Raw genomic sequence first — 18,888 nt, 5'->3', positions numbered from 1 at the left:
AGAGGCCAGGGCTGTGGTGCAACTTGACATTCAGCCCACTGAGAGGCCACATTGCCCATTTTGACTGGTGTGCTCTCTTTTCTCCCCCCCCTCCCCGCCCCAGATTTAATACTTTTGACACATGTATTTATTCTATTGAATCAATTGATGCTACCAGCATTTTTTTTTAACCTCCGAGCAAAACAAAAAAAACAGGTGCCTTTATTTATTGCATTAAATAGCTGTATCAAAGACTTTCTGACAGATCAAGAGAAACTGCTGCAGGGGAAGGATTTCTGCCACCATTTGCCAAGCTTTTTTTTAAAAAAAGGAAAAGAAAGGAAAAGAAAAGGCTAGACGCCAAGCAACAATCAGGACTGCATTGTAGATTTAGAACTGTGATTAGCCTCTGCATTCAGCAGCGGTAATTCCACCAGAAGCCCCAGACTTCAGTGGCAAAGAGAAAAATGGGAATGCTGAAGAGAAGAGATCAATATCTAGAGGAGATAAAAGGCAACAGAGAAATTGGCTGATAACTATTCAGATCTCGTGCATCCCACCTTCCTGAAAGAAGGGTAATTAAAGCCATATTCTAATTAACTTGTACTTTGCCCCCAATCAGAAGCATCCTTTGCAGAAAAACTAATGAGGCTGGGAGAATGGGTTCTTCCTTGTGGATCCGTCTGTCTAAGTAAAATAGAAAGCAATCTTTAATTTGGGGCAGGAGAGGAGGGAAATGAGACAAAAGCTTTCTGAATAGTTGGGTGCTAAAGACTTCAGACCCCTCAACTGGTGCAGGTGAGAATCAGTGACCCCCTGCAGAAGCTCACAGCCAAACCATACCTGCTCTGCAAATATGTGCATATAAAACTCAACACTTGCTTCAATTAGGAAGGGGTGGTTTTCAGCAGAGGTGTTGCACTTCTGAGCTTCTGCTACAACCTAGATCTAAGAGGAGGAGGAGGAGGAGATTTGCTGACAGCAGGTGGATGATTCCATCCTCCTTTCTACCCTGCTCCCTGACCAAACTGCCAAAAATGCTGGATATGAGGGTGAGAGGGAAGAAGGCATTTCACATCCACAAGTGCCATTGAGGTATCTGACAACGTTCCTGCTGCCACAGGCTGAAAGACGAACCCAGATTAATTCCATTAATTTCAACAGTATTTGCTAATCTGCCTCTCCTGTTTGCAGATGGACAGGAGCGAGTTCCAGCAGGATTCGGTCCTCAAGCAGCTGGAAGTGCTCAAGGAGGAAGAGAAGGAGTTTCAGAATTTGAAGGTAATTGACTACAGCAGGGGTGGGGAGCATGTGGCCCTGGAAATGGCGCTGGACTCCAGTTCCCATCAGTGTGGACACAGTGCCCAGAGTTGATGGGAGCTGTAGTCCAGACAACATCTGTAAGGCCACAGGGGCAGCAGGATACTTACTACTTTACTCAAGCAAACAATGCTACCTTGGGGGTTAACAGATCCAGGGATTCCTTAGTCACCTGTATCTGGCAAGCAGTAAGGAAAACAAGTCCGGTTTAAGCCAATGAAGCACCACTAGAATCAACATCAATACCATAAGCTCAAGTACTTATCACAGCAGGTAGCCATGCTTCTTCATTATACCATGAGAGGCTGGTAACCACCAGCCGCTGCCACCTTTTACAAAGCAATTAAAGTGAAATTTGGGACAATTCACACAGCCAGACTCAATCATATTGAGAATATGGGTGAGAGTGCGGCCCAGAGGAGTTCAGCATGTGATGGCATCATCCTGTGGTTACATCAACAGCCCCCAGTTCAGTATTCAAATCGGTAGTTACTGCAGCACTCAAATGCCTCCAGCGGCAGCTTGGGGAACAATGTGCCAAACTCAGTGTAGATCTGCTAAAACCATGTAATGCAAAACTCATTGTAGATAAGATATACTAAAACAGAGGCAGGGAACTGATTGTTGTTGTTGGGATACTGCCGGGAAAACAGGGGCATCAGGCAGGCATCAAGCAGGCCCCCAGCTTGCTCCAGCCACCGGCCAGCAGCCATTCTCCCTTGGAACAGCATCAATCAGTGACACGAGCCTCAGATACGTTTAGAGACCCGTGCACGCTCTATCAGCAGAGTGTGTAAATCTTCTCACAGCAGAAGAGGCAGACAGAGAAATGTGTAAGCATAGTGTATAGCATTTTATTCAGCATAGTTCAAGAACAAAGGAAAACATGTCTGCTTCCCTTCGTCTCCAGCAAAACAGCAGTAACCCAAAAGCTATATACAAACGGAAGTGCTGGAGGTAAACAGGCATGTGACACAACAGTCATGCCTGTTCCCTTTTAAGGTAGAACAGAACGATATCCTAACAATTATCTGCCACCACCATCCCTGCAGGCCAAGTGTGACAGGTGGGTGGGGCCACTTGCTTGTCAATCACCTGATGCCACAATGATATCTGATGTCCTTTCTTCCCCGCCCGCATGATTTGAAATACAGGCAACAACCATTTTGCATGGGGATTCCCTTTCCTCTTCTGGGTCCAAAAGTGCTCATATGTCAGTGATCACATGTCATTTGGATGCTCCTAAAATGGCTCCTATCTGTACTACTATTTAAGAATTTGCACCTGAATTTCCTTCCCCTCCCACTTCCCTTGCTGTCCCTTTTCCCTTGTATGTTGTATTTTTTTAGATTGCAAGTCTGCAGGCAAGGAACTGCCTTGTTTATATTTATTGTGTGTAAGCCACTCTGGCTGAATGTTGGGGTAAAAAAATACAGTCGTACCTTGGATCTCAAATGCCTTGGCTCCCGAACAATCAAAACCCAGAAGTGAGTGTTCCGGTTTTTGAACGTTCTTTGGAAGCTGAACGTCTTGACAGTGCTTCCAATTGAGTGCAGGAGCTTCTTGCAGCCAATCAGAAGCCGCGCTTTGGTTTCCGAATGTTTTGGAAGTCGAAAGGACTTCCGGAACAGATTCCGAACATCTTCCAAGGTAGGACTGTACTCTTAAATAAAGGCACAGCCAACAGTATAAACCAAGAAGTCTAAAACACAAAACACGCACCCTGGGCCAAGAAATAACTCTTCCCCCCATTTTTTCCAGGATCCCACTAATGGTTATTACAGTGTGAACACCTTCAAGGACCACCACTCCACTCCCACCATTTCCCTCTCAGGCTGCCAGCCGGACCTGAGACCAGCCAACAAGCAGCGTGTGCCCACGGGCATGTCCTTCACCAACATCTACACGACCCTGAGCGGGCAGAACCGCCTCTACGACTACAGCCAGCGCTTCGTCTTGGGCATGGGCAGCAGCTCCATCGAGCTGTGCGAGCGGGAATTCCAGCGGGGCTCCATGAGTGACAGCAGCTCCTTCCTGGACACGCAGTGCGACAGCAGCGTCAGCAGCAGCGGCAAGCAGGACGGCTACGTACAGTTCGACAAGGCCAGCAAGGCCTCGGCTTCCTCTTCCCACCACTCCCAGTCCTCCTCTCAAAACTCAGACCCCTCCCGGCCCCTGCAGAGGAGAATGCAGACCCATGTGTGAGGAGGATGGGACTGGGACATGGAAGCGGTGGTGGAGAGGAGGAGGAGGAAGAGGAGCAGCAGGCTGGGACGTTGGAAGAAGGCAAGCTCCCCTCCCAGCCTGAAACCCAGCCCTGCCGCCAGCCGGGGTGAAGGGGCCTCCTGAGGTCGGCCGGTTCTGGGTGGGTGGAGGTTGTTTTGTGGTTTCATTTGCATTCTAGTGACTTTTTCTTTATAAGGCCTCAAGGCACTTTCTCCCCTTTTCCTCACTTAAGAGGAAAAACTGCAGCCCCACACAAGGTGACGGGAGCTAGGACTAGGAGTCTGTGTTGCAGGTAAAATAGTCCATACAAAGAGACCTTCCCCTCCTGGATCTGTTGACCCCACTGAGCAGGTGGGGAGAACCTACGGCAGCTGAACCCAAACTAATTTTAAGCACAACAAAGTCTGTTTTCTTCCTGCAGCAGACTGGGCTTAGGGGGCCATGGGAGCGACGGAAGGCCCAAAGACAGGCAACTCGTTGGAGTATCTATCTGTAGGTCAGAACAAAACCCATAAGCTTCGTTGGTTGCTTTTCCATATGTGTAACAACGGCATCCTCTTTCAGGGAAAGGGTTGGGGTTCTAGACTTAACACCACAGGAGAACCACAGGAGAACCCTCTTTCATTCCATAAAATATGAGCTCTTCTGGCTGCAGGATGTTTTGAGACAACACATGGTCTTCCTGTTGACCAGCAATTTTGTATTTCCTGATTCCTCTGAAGATTACCTCTCCCATTTTCACTTGATGGGGAGATACATACATGCTACCTGTCAAGTCCTCTGTTCTTGGTCACTTCACAAAGAGAGGCTGACCAATGCTCCTGGTGTCTTTCCCCTCCGCTTCCTCTTCCTCCATGACATCACTTCCTGACTGGACATTTTGGAGATGGCACACCTTCAAAGCTGTCAAGTTTGCCAGTCTACTGCCCTTCCTGCCGCTTAGCCCCATTTGCAAACTGCAATCACACACAAAAATTGTCTTCAAGCAACCTCAAAGAGTTTGGCTTACTTTTAAGGAAGTTCCGTAGAGGGGGGAGAGGAACAGTCATTAGTGTAACTTAGTGTGCACTGACTGCTTAATTCTGGTCGTCTTTTTTTTTTTACTTTCTTTTTGTTTCGTGTTGAGTGTTCATAATATTACAGTGTGTCTTTGGACTATAAAAGCAAAACAAAACCTGGAGTTGAAAACTTTTAAAGTGTGGATTCTCAGCAGAACACACAGACAGACAGACAGACAGACACACAGACAGACACGCACAACAGGAACGCTCTGGTCTGGATCAGCTGCAGAGGAACTGTTGGTGGACAGAGGACTGAGCTCATAATCTGAGTGACGTGTGACAATCACAGAGAAGGCCCTTCCCGTGGGGGCTACTGAGAGTGAACATAGAGCATTTTCTTACTGCTGCTTGTGTATTTCCTCCCCCCGCCCTATTCTCTTACCCCCTCCGCCCCAATAGCACAACTGGAAAATTAATACAAGAGTTGTTACAAGTGCCTTTGCAGTGAATTCATTTGAAAGCTTGTCAAACAGAAGGTTTCCATTGCGAAAGAGAAAGTACATACACCTTTTCGGGTGAAGGGTACCTACAGAATGCCCCACGATCTCAGGGCTCTTCCAGATACCCTATTCACTGAACATTCATTCTGATTTTTTTGCACAGGGGTTAAGGTGACATTGCATCAAAGCAAGCGTTGTCCGACACTTTCCTATACATTTCACCATCACTCGCCTCAATGCAAAAAGTCCAATCTTTGGGGGAAGTTGGTTTGCTGCACAAGGACTCCCAACCAACCATAACTGTACAACCTGAATTTACCAGTATGTGATTGTATCCCACCCCAACAAGGCCAAGTCTGGAAGTGCTCTCCATTCAATGCCAAGTAGTAGCTAGGTCAGGGGTCAGTAAACTTTTTCAGCAGGGGGCTGGTCCACTGTCCCTCAGACCTTGTATGGGGACAGACTATATTTGGGGGGGGGGGGAAAGAACAAATTCCTAAGCCCCACAAGTAACCCAGAGATGCATTTTAAATAAAAGGACACATTAAACTCATGTAAAAAACCACTGATTCCCAGACTGTCCATGGGCCGGATTTAGAAGGCGATTGGGCCAGATCCGGCCCTCGGGCCTTAGTTTGCCTACCCATGGGCTAGGTGATCAAAATGTACCAGAAGTAGTATTATTATTATTAAATTAATTTTATGGAATTGTAGAGTCAGAAGGGACTCTGAGGATCATCTCGTCCAACCCCTTGCAATTGCAGTTGTCCCATACAGGGATTGAACCTGCAACCTTGGCATTATCAGTACCACCCTGTAACCAACTGTTGCCTAATACAAAATGTTTCTAGACGACTAACACACATAGTTATAAAATGACCATTGGGTATAGCAGCAAAACAATGATCCCCAAATATCTATCACTGAAACTGCAGTAAGCGTGACAATATTCACTCATAACCAACTGGGAGATGAGAAAAGGCCACCCAAAGACCTGCAAAACAAGGCCCATAAATCTGCTTTAACAATCTACACTGTAGCAGCCAAAAATAAAAATCAACAACCCAGCATTACTAATAATACTAACAAAGATGTACTTCTGGCACTCCCTGTAGGGGCTCCCCAACCCCCCAAACCCAGAAAAATACCCACCTGACTTCTGGGAGGTTCTGGCCTTCTCAGGTCAGCAGGTAACAATCAAACAGCAGGTCTTCTTGCTGGGATTCTCCTCAATGGCAATGCATCAGCAAACACAGAGCAGGGCCCAGGTGGGGTAAAAGAGTCACACCTGTGCCATGATTGTCTCCTCTGCTGCATTCTTTCACCCAGGTGGGTGACTATGGGGGAATCAAATGCATAATACTGACCTCCTTCCTAGCAGCTGTTCACTGAGGGTTTTTGCCTTTTAACAATATATTTGTGTACAATTTTCACATAATGTGCAGCAGACAAGGAGGTGTGTCTTGATTTTATGAGAACCCTTTCTGGTACAGGAAAGCTAAATAATCATCATCATCATCATCATCATCATCATCACTTTGGAAAACAGATTGGTCCACGAACTGCGTATCTTCAGATGGACTGTTCACAAGACATGGACGTCTACAAACATCCAAACTGGAGTGACTGATGGTTGACTTCCTCTTGATGGAAGGGGGCAGGGTGTGAGCATGGGATAACATATCGTATTTGTTAATGTCTGGGAGAACAGCATATATAGAGAGAAGGGATGGGGACAGTGGCCTGATCTAGCACATCACATTTCCCTGATTATCACCATGCATATTATGAAATACTATTTTCTTCCCTGTTGCCCAGTATGCTGTGCTCCTTCTTTAGAGGCCACTTTTGGACTACTAGAAACAGCAGAGATTTGCATGAAATTTGCATACGCTAATTTATACATATAGATGCAAGTTTACTATAATGTAAATAGAAATGTAATACATCCCACCATAGCAGGGAACAAGACTTTAAATAGGTGACCTGTGTGTCTTCTCAGCCTGCTATTTTGATTGAGGGCAAATCCGAGGCCCCTTCATTATCTTTAATCCATACTTGAAATGGACAGTCCTTCAAATGGGACAGTCCTCGGACAGCCTTTTCAACATAGAACACAGTCACCTTTTGCTGATAACATGGGAAACTGTTGAGGAGTTTTTGGGGGAGGGTGGGTGTCTCAGCAAAAAGAAAGAAAGAAAAAATGCACCCTGCATAAATAACAAAGGGTTTCTGCATTTCATTATTTTTTGAAATTAGGAACCAAGAAGATGCATGTTCGCTTTTTGCAGCAGATGCATACCCTCACAGCCTGTCAGGGCAAAGCTGTACTGATGCATGGCAACCCCTAAACGTTGGGGACCCAGTGGCCAGAGCAGTGGGGCAGTGAGTGATACAACTTTAGATTTACTGGTCTTACGGAGGGCGGGTGCATCCACCATGCAGCTCAGAGTGGTGCACAAAGTGGTTCCCCATCGTCATTTCACCCTCACATCAACCCTGTGAGGTAGGTGAGACATAAAGGGCAATTTACTTCACTTCAAAATGCAATAAGCCAGCCCACATCTGCTGTGCTTCAAGACCTGCTTGCTCTTTCTGTGAGTAGGGGGTCAGGCCTGGACTTCTGCCCCAAAGTCCTGCCCTGACAGCACTGCTGGATCAGTGGGAGACGAAAACTGAAGGGAAGTAAACACAAAGGACAGCCCTGTTGAGTGGACCACGGCAGAAAGCCAGGCTGCTGTTATTTGTACCAGGCCTACCCTGAAGTTCCATATTGCTCGCCACTCCTTGGGGCTGAGCTACAGATTTCAGTTTCATTCTCTGTTGGAAAGGTCTCTGACACAGCCCAAAGGGACTCACCAGGCCTGGCCCCAGCCACAGGCTCGGTCCACACAGCCGCTCCAGCAGTGTAGGACTCAACAGAGATCTTGCTGCTCTTTGTCTATGGCAGGGGCAGCCCATGGAGTGCCCTTCAGATGTTGTGGACTGTAACTCACATCATCCCTGACCTTTGGCCACACTGGCTGGGGCTGATGGGAGCCACAATTCACAACATCTGGAGGGCACCATGTGAATTACTGTTGGTCCACACTGGAAGCAACTTTTGGCATGCAAGGTGTGCAAAAGTGTAAATGTTTGGCATGTGAAATGTGCTCTACCATTAAACTACAGCCCCGCCCTTACCTAATGCACACTGCCATGAGAAAAGTACAACGAGGATTCTAGATCAAATTCAAGGGCACAATAAAGACAAGTGTAAGGTTCCGCACTTAGGCAGGAATAACCAGCTGCACAAATATAAGATGGGGGATATCTTAGCAGACCACAAGCTGAAAATGAAAAATGTGTTCTGCAGCAACAATAAAAAGCGAATGCTATTTTAGGCTGCATCAACAGAAGTAAATGACCCCTGGATGGTTAGGTCCAGTCAAAGGCGACTATGGGGTGTGGTACTCATCTCGCTTCTGGCCGAAGGAGCTGGCGTTTGTCCACAGAGAGCTTTCCAGGTTATGTGGCCAGCATGACTAAACCGCTTCTGGCGCAATGGAACACCATGACGGAAGCACAGAGCACATGGAAATGCCGTTTACTTTCCCGCTGCAGTGGTACCTATGTATCTACTCGCACTGGTATGCTTTTGAAACTGCTAGGTTTGCAGAAGCTGGGACAGAGCAAAGGAAGCTCAAACTGCCAACGTTCCGATTGGCAAGCCCAAGAGGCTCAGTGGTTTAGACCACAGCACCACCCGCGTCCCTGCCAATAGAAGTACAGTATCTTGATCAAGAGAAGTAATAGTCCCTCTCTATTCTGCCTTGGTCAGACCAAACCTGGAGTACTGTGTCCAGTTCTGGGCAACACAGTCTATAAAGGATATTGACAGGCTGGAAGGTGTGCAGAGGAAGGGGACCAAGGTTATCAAGGGTCTGGAAACCAAGCCTTATGAGGAACAGTTGAGGGAGTTTGGTACATTTAGTCTGGAAAAGAGGAGAGTGAGAGGAGATACGATAGCCATCTTCAAATATCTAAAGGGCTGTCACATGGAAGATGGAGAAGGCTTGTTTTCTCCTGCTGTGGAGGGTAGGACTGAACGGTCTCCTTTGGGAAGCTAGGGACTCTTCTTCATTGGAGCAGCAACTGGATGGCCAGCTGTTAATGGATGCTTTAGCTGAGATTCTTGCATTGCAGGGGGTTGGACTAGATGACCCTCGGGGTCCCTTCCAACTCTTCAATTCTATTATTCTGCGAACCCTGGGCCATTTGCAGTGTCAGAGGTGAAGCTAGCGAACCTCCACAGCACATGGCCGACAGGCAGCTAACAATGCAGACAATTAAACAGCTCGTAAAATGCTTCATGCTGAAGAACCTTCCACTTCACTAAGCCAGCAGGCTGTGCATCAATCTTACAGCAGCTTTCCTGTTGCTTACCAGGCACTGGGTGAGCTATTTAGGTCGACAGTACTCAAAATCCCTGGGTAACAGGTTGCATTTTTAATTATTTGTCATGCCAGCGCTGGTTCTGGTTTTGCAAACTGAACATGGAAACAAGACAAGCCCTCCTTGGCAAAAGAAACTTGACAGGTGCTTACATTGTATATTTGCACTAACCAAACATTATTAGGCTTGGACTCAACAATACAGAACAGGAGATTTTTAATTTTAATTCTATTATTTATTGCAAAAGGGAGGGGTGACTTTTCTTCCTCTCACCCTCTTTTTCTGAAAACATACTGTTGCTGCCACCTACTGGTCATGTGCAAGAATCGCAAACTCCTAATTGCCTTACATCCTTGCTATCCATACAGCACCCAAAGTCCCCTGGCTGAGACCACGGTGTAGGGCCCTCGCTATTCTACCTCACACATAATTCATGAAGCTTGATTAATATGCAAATACTTGGCAGCCGATCACCCCTCGCGAGCAGTTAATGATTTGTTCAGGGACCCAGCTGCCTGCCAGTATATATATTTCTTTAGTTTACTGTCTACGGCAGGAGCTTCTCCAACCATCTGTTCATTAATATGTAACAAGCAACAGTGATAAGCAATTAAACTGGCTGCAAATTAACCAATTTGCTTGGGGAGCAGCCTTTTGAGTGCTTGTTTGTTTCATTAAACCTTAAATTCATCAGGAATCCAAAGGAACGGAATGCCGTGAGCCACGTTTGGAGCCAGGCTGCAGCTTTCTTTCTCGGAAGTAGGGAGGAGACGATTCCTTCCCATAAGCAAAAATGCAGTAATGTCCATTCAGCCCAGATATGCAAGCTGCACGAGACTTTCTTTCTTTCCAACCTAAAAGGTATGGTAGGCTGCCGCTCAGTTGCCTGGAGGATGCTTCCAATTCTGTTACCTGCTGACCTTGGGTGCTGGTCACAATAGCAGCCTCTTGGTGCCAGGGTGGGGAATCTACCAAGTGTGGCTAGGCATCAACCTCTGAGACCTCGTGGGATCTGCCCAGCCCAGCTCAGCTGTGCTCGGAACCCCTTATTTTTCCCTGCATATCCTCATGTTGTCCCATTTCCCTCAAACTCCTCATTCCAGCAAGGATCCAACTCAGGAGCATAGCCAAGGTAAAGGTACCCCTGCCCGTACGGGCCAGTCTTGACAGACTCTAGGGTTGTGCGCTCATCTCACTCTAGAGGCCGGGAGCCAGCGCTGTCCGCAGACACTTCCGGGTCACGTGGCTAGCGTGATGAAGCTGCTCTGGCGAGCCAGAGCAGCACACGGAAACGCTGCTTACCTTCCCGCTAGTAAGCGGTCCCTATTTATCTACTTGCACCCGGGGGTGCTTTCGAACTGCTAGGTGGGCAGGCGCTGGGACCGAACGACGGGAGCGCACCCCGCTGTGGGGATTCAAACCGCCAACCATGCGATCGGCAAGTCCTAGGCGCTGAGGTTTAACCCACAGCGCCACCCGCATCCCCGAGCATAGCCAAGTGTGCAGCTAAATCAAGTACATCATTTTTAAAAAACTTAATTAACTGAGGTTCTGCCCCCCCCCCACATAAATCCTGGCTATGCCCATGATCCAACTCTGCTGTCTTGGCACTGAGCATTCCATATCCATTTCCTGTGGTTCTTTGACAGACCTAGAAATGGCATGACATGAGTTTATTCCTTTTTGTCCTCATCGCAATGCTCAAAAGCAGGAGGTCCTTCAGATGTCAGTGGATCACAGCTCCCATTGTCCTTGACTGTTGGCCACGCTAGCAGAGACTGGTGGGCACTGGAATTTAACAGCAACTAGGCGAGCATAGGTTCCCTACCCTCTTGTAAAGGTTTATCAGACAGAGAGCAGAGCCAGCACAAGACAAGATTCTTGAGGCAGAACTGCAAATCTCTCTCTCTCATACACATACACACACAAACACACAAACACGCCCCAAGGTGCCTGGCACCCAAGGCTATTTGAAGTTGTTCTAGCACCTGAGGCAGAAAATCCCACAAGTCCTTCTCCCTCAGAAGAAAAAATACAGTAATAAATAACAACTTTGCTGACTATTCATGACAATTGTCAGATGAAACCACCTCACTCTACCTAACAGTAGAACTGGCCCTGGCTCACAGAGTACTGAAGTCCACCCAGAGAGCTTCACAGCCTATTTGGGGTTTCCAGTTTGGGGTTTCTACATCCGGATCCAACACAGTACCATAGCACTTCTGGAACTTTAATTAAAAGCTGGCAGCACACGTGTGTTTTGCTTTTATCTTTTCACCACGTTTTGAGTAACATCCTCACCAAACCTCGCACAGGTTCTAGCATGACAAAACCCCACTTCGTTCCTAAAAGAACACACTCTCTTTGCAACAATTGCAACATCGAGGGTAGCTGTAGCGTCCATAGAAGTGATGGGTGCTGCGGGCAGATCACCACCCAACCATCATTGCGACCATCCTGCACAGCACACGTTGATCATACTCGATCAGCTTGGGTTATTGCCAACAGTGCTGGAGAGAATAGCAAACGCTCCAGCTTGAGCGACAAGTCAGCATGGCTGCAGATAAGGGCTGCTTCACTCGGGAGCATTTAGGGCTTATCCACAATTCCTCTTGCCCCACTGCTTTCTCTTCCCCAAGAATGGGAAACATGTGGCCCTCCAGATGTTGTGGGAGTACAACTCTAAAAATCCCTAACATAACAACAAAGGAAAAGCCCTGGTGAATCAGGCTAAAGGTCTGTCTAGTCTAGCATCCTCTTCTCACAATGGCCAGCCCCCGATTCCCCACCTGCGATTCCCACCAACAGGTATTGAGAGGTATATTTCCTCGAACCATGGAGGCAGGGCATAGGCGTCATAGCAGGTAAAATTGGCCATGCTGGCTAGGACCGTTGGAAGTCAAAGTCCAACAAGTTATGGAGAGCCACATGTGCCTCCCCACTCTACTGTATAACCCTTTTTACATGGGGGGGGGGGAGGGAATTAAGAAAAAAATGTGCAGGTAAATCAATCCAACTGTTCACCAAGTAGTAACACAAGTACAAAACTAAACATATTGTGCTACATGTATTTATTACGTCCAGACTCTCCTACAGTTATTCTGTTCCCCCTGTACACATTTTGAGTATAGGCCTAAGCATGAATACTGCAGGCAGGCGTGTTTGCCAGTGAGCTACAACTGGGTGAGGATCATTGACACACTGCACCTTAGCAAGCCAGGTTTGTCATTGAGTGTGCATTCCACGGGGAGCCACAGCCAGCTCCAGCTCTGAGAGAATTATGGACATTTCCTCAGCAAAACGGAGCTGCTTTAAGGATTTGGGTATCTTTCTCTATAGAGCTTTGGCACCAATGTAAATGAAGCAAAGCTTGAAACCTCTTTGCAACACAATACAATCCCTTAAATCCTGAGCTACTAGCGTGAAATTTGGTTCAGGGTTAAATTCAGCATTCTAGGTTCCAAACCAGGGCCTAGTCTCACATGCCACTCAAGAGAGGGAGGGGGAAAGATGTAACATACATTCATTGTATTCAGTTCAATTGTTTGTCCTGCTTGCAGGAAACACCACAAAAACTGTGTGGTTCTGAAGCAAGGTGTCATGAACTGGCAGGACTTTGGAGAAGAGAATCCCGGAGAGGGGTGTAGCCAGGACTGGGACACATCAGGGCAAGCTGCAGATGGGGAAGGAAAGGTTAGTGTAGGAAGTACTCACGGAGTGACGGAAGATGATGAGGGGGTGGAGGTCAGGAACCAGAGCAGCAGGACCCATCACCAGAGCCAGGGGGCCCCTGTCTCCACACGGTGGGCTCTGAGGTGTAGGGAGCAGCAGGAAGGGTGCTCCAGGAAGCTGAGGCAGGCAAAGGACCACAGCCCAGCTCCCTAGCTGGCCAGGTGGAGCTCACTAGCTCTGGGAGTGTGATTGCTCAGCTGGAGTAGACAGGTGAGGGTCATCTGCCTCATCAAGCCCAGATGCCACAAGGGGCATGCAAAGTATAAGAGGGCAGCAGAGCAGATAAGCTGTGTCTGCTCAGCTATCCATGTTGATGGACCTTGAACTGGATGTGCCTGGACTGCACTTTGGGTTTGACTCTAGACTGTTTCCTGACTGCTGGCCTTGGCTACTTGGGTTGACCTTGAACCTCGTTTCCTGACATTTGGATTTAGGACTTTGGACTTCGCTTGTGTGGATCGAGCCTCAGACTTTGTACTCTGGGCTTGACATACAGCCAAGTAAGCCAGAAACCTCTATCATTTATACTGAGTTGTGGAGATTTCTTTCTATTAGGAGTCAGAGAACAAAAGTTTGAATTAATCACCCACAATTTATGCATGAAAAGACAGCTGTTGCCTGATAACTTTCCTTTTGGAAGCCATCATTCCATATTCTATCCAGCCACAGGGTGGTGCTGCACAGGATTTGCTAAAATTGAAGATGTTTCCTTCACATGAGAGAGAAATTAATAAGTTTGCCCTCATAACAAATAAATCAACATAACTATTTGAGTAAATTTCCCGCTGCAATTCTACCTGTGTGAGAAGTGTAAGACAAGCAGACAGCTTGTCCTTAGACAGAATGAGGGCAAATTAACCTTGCTCCTGATTATTATTATTAACAACATATCAGTGTGGTTTATTAGGACTGATGACAATAAGAACTTTGCTGCCAAAAAACACCAAATTCCTGCAAAAAATAAAACATGTTATGAAAACTAAATGGAAGCTTATTGCTCATAAAGCAACGTCAAGTACGAATACCAAAATATTTTTTGCACACTCGGCAGAAAGAATGTAGTTTTTGGTATTTGTGGGAAATTTGCAGGCCAATGAGGTTTAGCAGTTAGAATATAAAAAGGCAGCGGGGGTGGGGTGGGGAATCCAGGTTTAAATCTCAACTCAATGACAGCCCAGAGGGAGATCTTGCTCCAGTCACTGTCAACCCATTCTCAAAGACTTCTTGTGATTATGCTAAATGGAGGACTCATGAAAGAGTGGAATATTTTTAATAATAAAATACAGATATAAAATTACATTTAGTTGTGTTATATATATATATATATATATATATATATATATATTATAATATAATATATAATATGTGGTGTTGTTTTTCATGTGTCTGGAGCCTCAGGCAAAGTGAGGACTAAAACAGCCCCCAGAGCTTATAGGGTGCAGGAATAATAGCATCTTAGAGTTCGAAGGGAACCAAGGGTCATCTAGTCCAACCCGCTGCAAATGCAGCCATCTCCGCTAAAGCATCCATGACAGATGGCTATCCAACTTTTGCTTAAAAGCCTCCAAGGAAGGAGAGTCCACCACCTCTCGTGGGAGACTGTTCCACTGCCAAACACCTCTTACTGTCAGACAGTTTATTCCTCAGCAATCTCCTTTCTTGCAACTTGAAGCCATTGAAATCAATTGATGGCTACTTTGTTAGGGCAAATGGGGAACCGTCCCCCCAAAAAACTCAGCCCACCCCAGCTAGCCCACCCCCACCTGCATGCCTTCTTACTTAACAACCAGTCCAGGGAACAGCCATTCTTCCTCCCCAGTCTCTCCATCCTTCAGCAGCCACCATCTGAAGGGTCACTTCACTCCTGATACGGCAGCCATGTTTTCCACTCCTTGGAAGAGTGGTCCGTTAGTGTGAATGGGGCCCAGCTTGCCCAACCCCCACCTGCCTGTCTTCTTTTTTACAGTCAGTCAAGGGCGGTGGGTGAGGGGGCATGGCAGTCATCTTCCTCCGTCTCAGTGGTGCCACTATAGAACTCAACTGGGCAGAGGAACGGTGTGGAAGCAAAACTGAAATAAGTTGGCTTTGCCTGTCCTTGGTTCTGGCTCCACTTCCACTGCCTCTCTCCGTAGTAAGAAGAAGAAGAGGAGTTTGGATTTGATATCCCGCTTTATCACTACCCAAAGGAGTCTCAAAGCGACTAACATTCTCCTTTCCCTTCCTCCCCCACAACAAACACTCTGTGAGGTGAGTGGGGCTGAGAGACTTCAGAGAAGTGTGACTAGCTCAAGGTCACCCAGCAGCTGCATGTGGAGGAGCGGAGACGTGAACCCGGTTCACCAGATTACGAGTTTATCGCTCTTAACCACTACACCACACTGGCTCACTGGGCACCAGCCACCACGGTTGCCATGGCTACCCTGCAGGGGTGGGGAACCTGAGGCCCAGCAGCAGAATGCAGCTCCCTAGGCCTTTATGTGGCCCTTGGGACTGTCCCCAAGCCACGCCCCATCTCTCCAGGCCACACCCCCTCAGTGTCCCGACTTCGCAGCCTCCTTGAGTGTTTTTTGCCAGGCTGGAATGAGCCTACCTTGAACACTTGGTCATGCTTCATGCTTTCCTAGATTGACGATACGGAGAGTGTATAAATGTTTGTAGAAACCAGCTTACTGTAAATATATATAAGGCCCACTTTGACCTCTGGCCCTGCCCACCACTGACATGTGGCCCCCACAAGATTGCACAGAAAGGAATGTGTCCCTTGGCCTGAAGAAAGGTTCCCCACTCTTGCATTTCAAGGGACACACCAGTCTTCAAACACAGGATCAAAAGCATCGTGATGTATGTTTAGATATTAAAAACATTTTCTTTAATCAGTTCTTAGCAGTCTTATTGTGCTTTAGAGGATTGTGGGCACATATAGTCTTCCTGTAATCATAACAAACTTATTAATATCTTTCTACTGCAGGAACAGGAAGGGGAAATGACTAGAAGGAGCATTGTGTGTCTGAATGTGTTTGAGATCATCGGTGCTGAGGTGAGATCTAAGACTTTATTTGGTCTTGTAGCTCCGGGAGGTGGGGGGGGGGGTGCTAAAAAGGGCCTTTGAGAAACAAGTTTAGATTGTCTGTGGGGTTGTTGGCATTCATTTATGCTGTCTGCTTTATTTATCAGCTAGCATAAGGCGGCCAGGTCTTTAATTAGAGAATGTAGCCTCATCACTGTCCTATAAAAGAGCTAATGTGAATGTTCTTTTGTTTCTTTTAATAGTGTTGCGATATCACGAACGTAATTAAAATAGTTGCTGCATCTGCCTAGCTTCAATAAGGACACCCTTTGCAGCTCTGTTGAATCACACATTTTATGAGCAACCGAAACACATCCTAGAGAGACTGAAATTCAACATTTTTACACAGCCTATAATCATCTTAAAGGAGTGGTGGTCTCCTTAAGTATTGTTGTGCTTCAACCTGGTTTCATTTCAACCTGGGGTGGAGAGATTGAGTAGATATATGCAGGTTTGCGTATGTCTATGGAAGCCATTTTCCCAAATAGCCACCAACCATCCTCCTTCAGAACCTCCCTCATGTGCCTTGTAGCACCTACAGCCGTACACTTCAACTTGTCCAAAAGGTGACAACTGGATTAATGGCCAGCTGCCCTGGTTGTCAGTTCACTTCCAGGCCCTCACATTAGTACATAAAGCCTTAGCCCACAAATATCTAAAGCAGTGGTGGCCAAACTTGGCCCTCCAGATGTTTGGGACTACAATTCCCATCATCCCTGACCACTGGTTCTGTTAGCTAGGGATGATGGGAGTTGTAGTCTCAAAACATCTGGAGGGCCAAGTTTGCCCATCACGCATCTAAAGTCACCTCCTTCCCTACAGGTCCTCTCAGACGCTGAGCAGAAGGGGTCTCTGGGTAGTTTTCCTAACCCTCAGACGTTCCAAGGGGTGGCAACATAGGAGATGGTATTCGCAACCCGAGAGTTGTCTGCGACTGGACGGGGGTCCTTTACCTTTTTTTATGATGCAGTTAAAATATCTCTGCGTGTAGAAAATGAAACTAAAGATCGCTGAGGAGCAGAAACAACAGTACAAAGGACTGACCCACTCGCTGAATTAATTGATGGATTAATTGTATACCCCAGGGGGAAGTGAGCCTTTTTTTATTCTCTTTTGATATATATGTATTTGCAGTTTTACCTGACAAACCTCTCCCGAAAGGTAACGGTTTGAAATACGCAAGGGGGTTTGAAAGAACACTGCTGCTATCTCCTCGGTGGAAGGAAAAAATTCTGGACTGGAGCTACTTTGTTTTTGCAGAGGTACAAGCATTTTGGGAGATGGTGCGAGACTACGGAAGGGAACTCTGGAGGGCTGCCCAGAGCTAATGGTGTCTTTTTGTCTGGGACTGTGGCGTATTATGGCTCCTGTTGACAAAAATATTTCACACAGAACTATAAAGACGAAAGTTTGAGCAGACCAGTGGTTGTAAACATAAATGAAAATTAAGTGAAGCATTAACATCAGAATGGTTTGTTCACTAATTAAGAAATGCAATGTGATATTAGATTATTAGCACTCCGTGAAATTCAGAGCTTGGGAAGCCACCCAAAGATACAGAATTTGGCATTTATACTTGGCTTTTTGATTGTATTGTAATTTGGAATGTTTTAATGTGGTTCTTTTTGGATTATTAAAATGGAAAACGTAATAAATATTATATACAAAAAGAAATAAATAAAATAAATACTCAATGACCTGCCTTTCAAATAAGTGGAAATGAAGCAGCTGGTTGCCATGGTGAAATTATGACGACACTGTCACTCTGTAGTAGCAGTGCTGAAGTCATAAGGCAGATTCAAGGGGGAATGCCTGCCACTTAACAGTGACCTTAGGTTTTCCAGTACAGTGGTACCTCGGGTTAAGTACTTAATTTGTTCCAGAGGTCCGTTCTTAACCTGAAATACACCTTTAGCTAATGGGGCCTCCTGCTGCCGCTGCGCCACTGGAGCACGATTTCTGTTCTCATCTTGAAGCAAAGTTCTTAACCCGAGGTACTATTTATGGGTTAGCGTTTGCGTATGTCAGTAACCTGAAGCGTATGTAACCTGAAGTGTATGTAATCCGAGGTACCACTGTACAGTGGTACCTTGGGTTACAGACGCTTCAGGTTACAGACTCCGCTAATCCAGAAATAGTTCCTAATTCACCCATTTTGTCCAGATCACTTTATTTAAAAGGATCCAGAGACCTTAAGTCAAAGGAACCAGTTTGTTTATCTCTCACAAAGGGCAAAATGAATAAATAATACCAATCCCTCAACTGCCAAAACAAACGGTCTTGCAGCACTGTAAAAACTAACAGATTTTGGGGAAACTCTTTAAAAATGGGAGGGCCAGGCAGGGTTTCTGAAGGTGCCATGGAGTCCACATGCCACACGAGTCACAAGGGGGGGGGGGTTCCCTCAGTCATCATTTCTTTATTAACAAGGCCTAGTTTCCCCCACCCTGTCTATGTATGGTCTCCTGTGATGTCACAAGCAGACATAGCAACTGAGGGAAAGAGGCAGTGAAATTCTTATTCTAGAATTTCAAACACAAGGAGGGCAGGAGGGGGACATTTTTCAGCCCAGGGGCTGCATTTCTCTCCACACAACACTAGTCAAATGTACAAATGAACAGAGCAATGA

At 46.5% G+C, this 18,888-nt stretch overlaps 1 protein-coding gene and 1 long non-coding RNA gene across 3 annotated transcripts in view; both read left to right on the top strand.

The window, feature by feature from the left end:
* KIRREL3 (kirre like nephrin family adhesion molecule 3) overlaps positions 1-4,022 on the top strand; it is a 761,495-nt gene extending 757,473 nt beyond the window's left edge. For both annotated transcript variants that reach the window (XM_083713549.1, XM_083713548.1), the window contains 2 exons: positions 1,174-1,260; positions 3,061-4,022. In XM_083713549.1, the coding sequence (XP_083569675.1) occupies positions 1,174-1,260; positions 3,061-3,504 (531 nt within the window). In that variant the 3' untranslated portion in view covers positions 3,505-4,022. The remainder of the gene's footprint in view (positions 1-1,173; positions 1,261-3,060) is intronic.
* Positions 4,023-15,315: 11,293 nt separating this feature from the next.
* Positions 15,316-17,917, top strand: LOC310832233. Its single transcript, XR_014558177.1, has 3 exons — positions 15,316-16,033; positions 16,161-16,229; positions 17,394-17,917. It is a non-coding gene; the product is annotated as an uncharacterized lncRNA (long non-coding RNA).
* The last annotated feature ends 971 nt before the right edge of the window (positions 17,918-18,888 follow it).

Source organism: Podarcis gaigeae, assembly GCF_964106915.1.
Source record: "Podarcis gaigeae genome assembly, chromosome: 15".
Classification (NCBI taxonomy): Eukaryota; Metazoa; Chordata; class Lepidosauria; order Squamata; family Lacertidae; genus Podarcis; species Podarcis gaigeae.
This window is presented reverse-complemented; position numbering and strand designations above follow the sequence as displayed.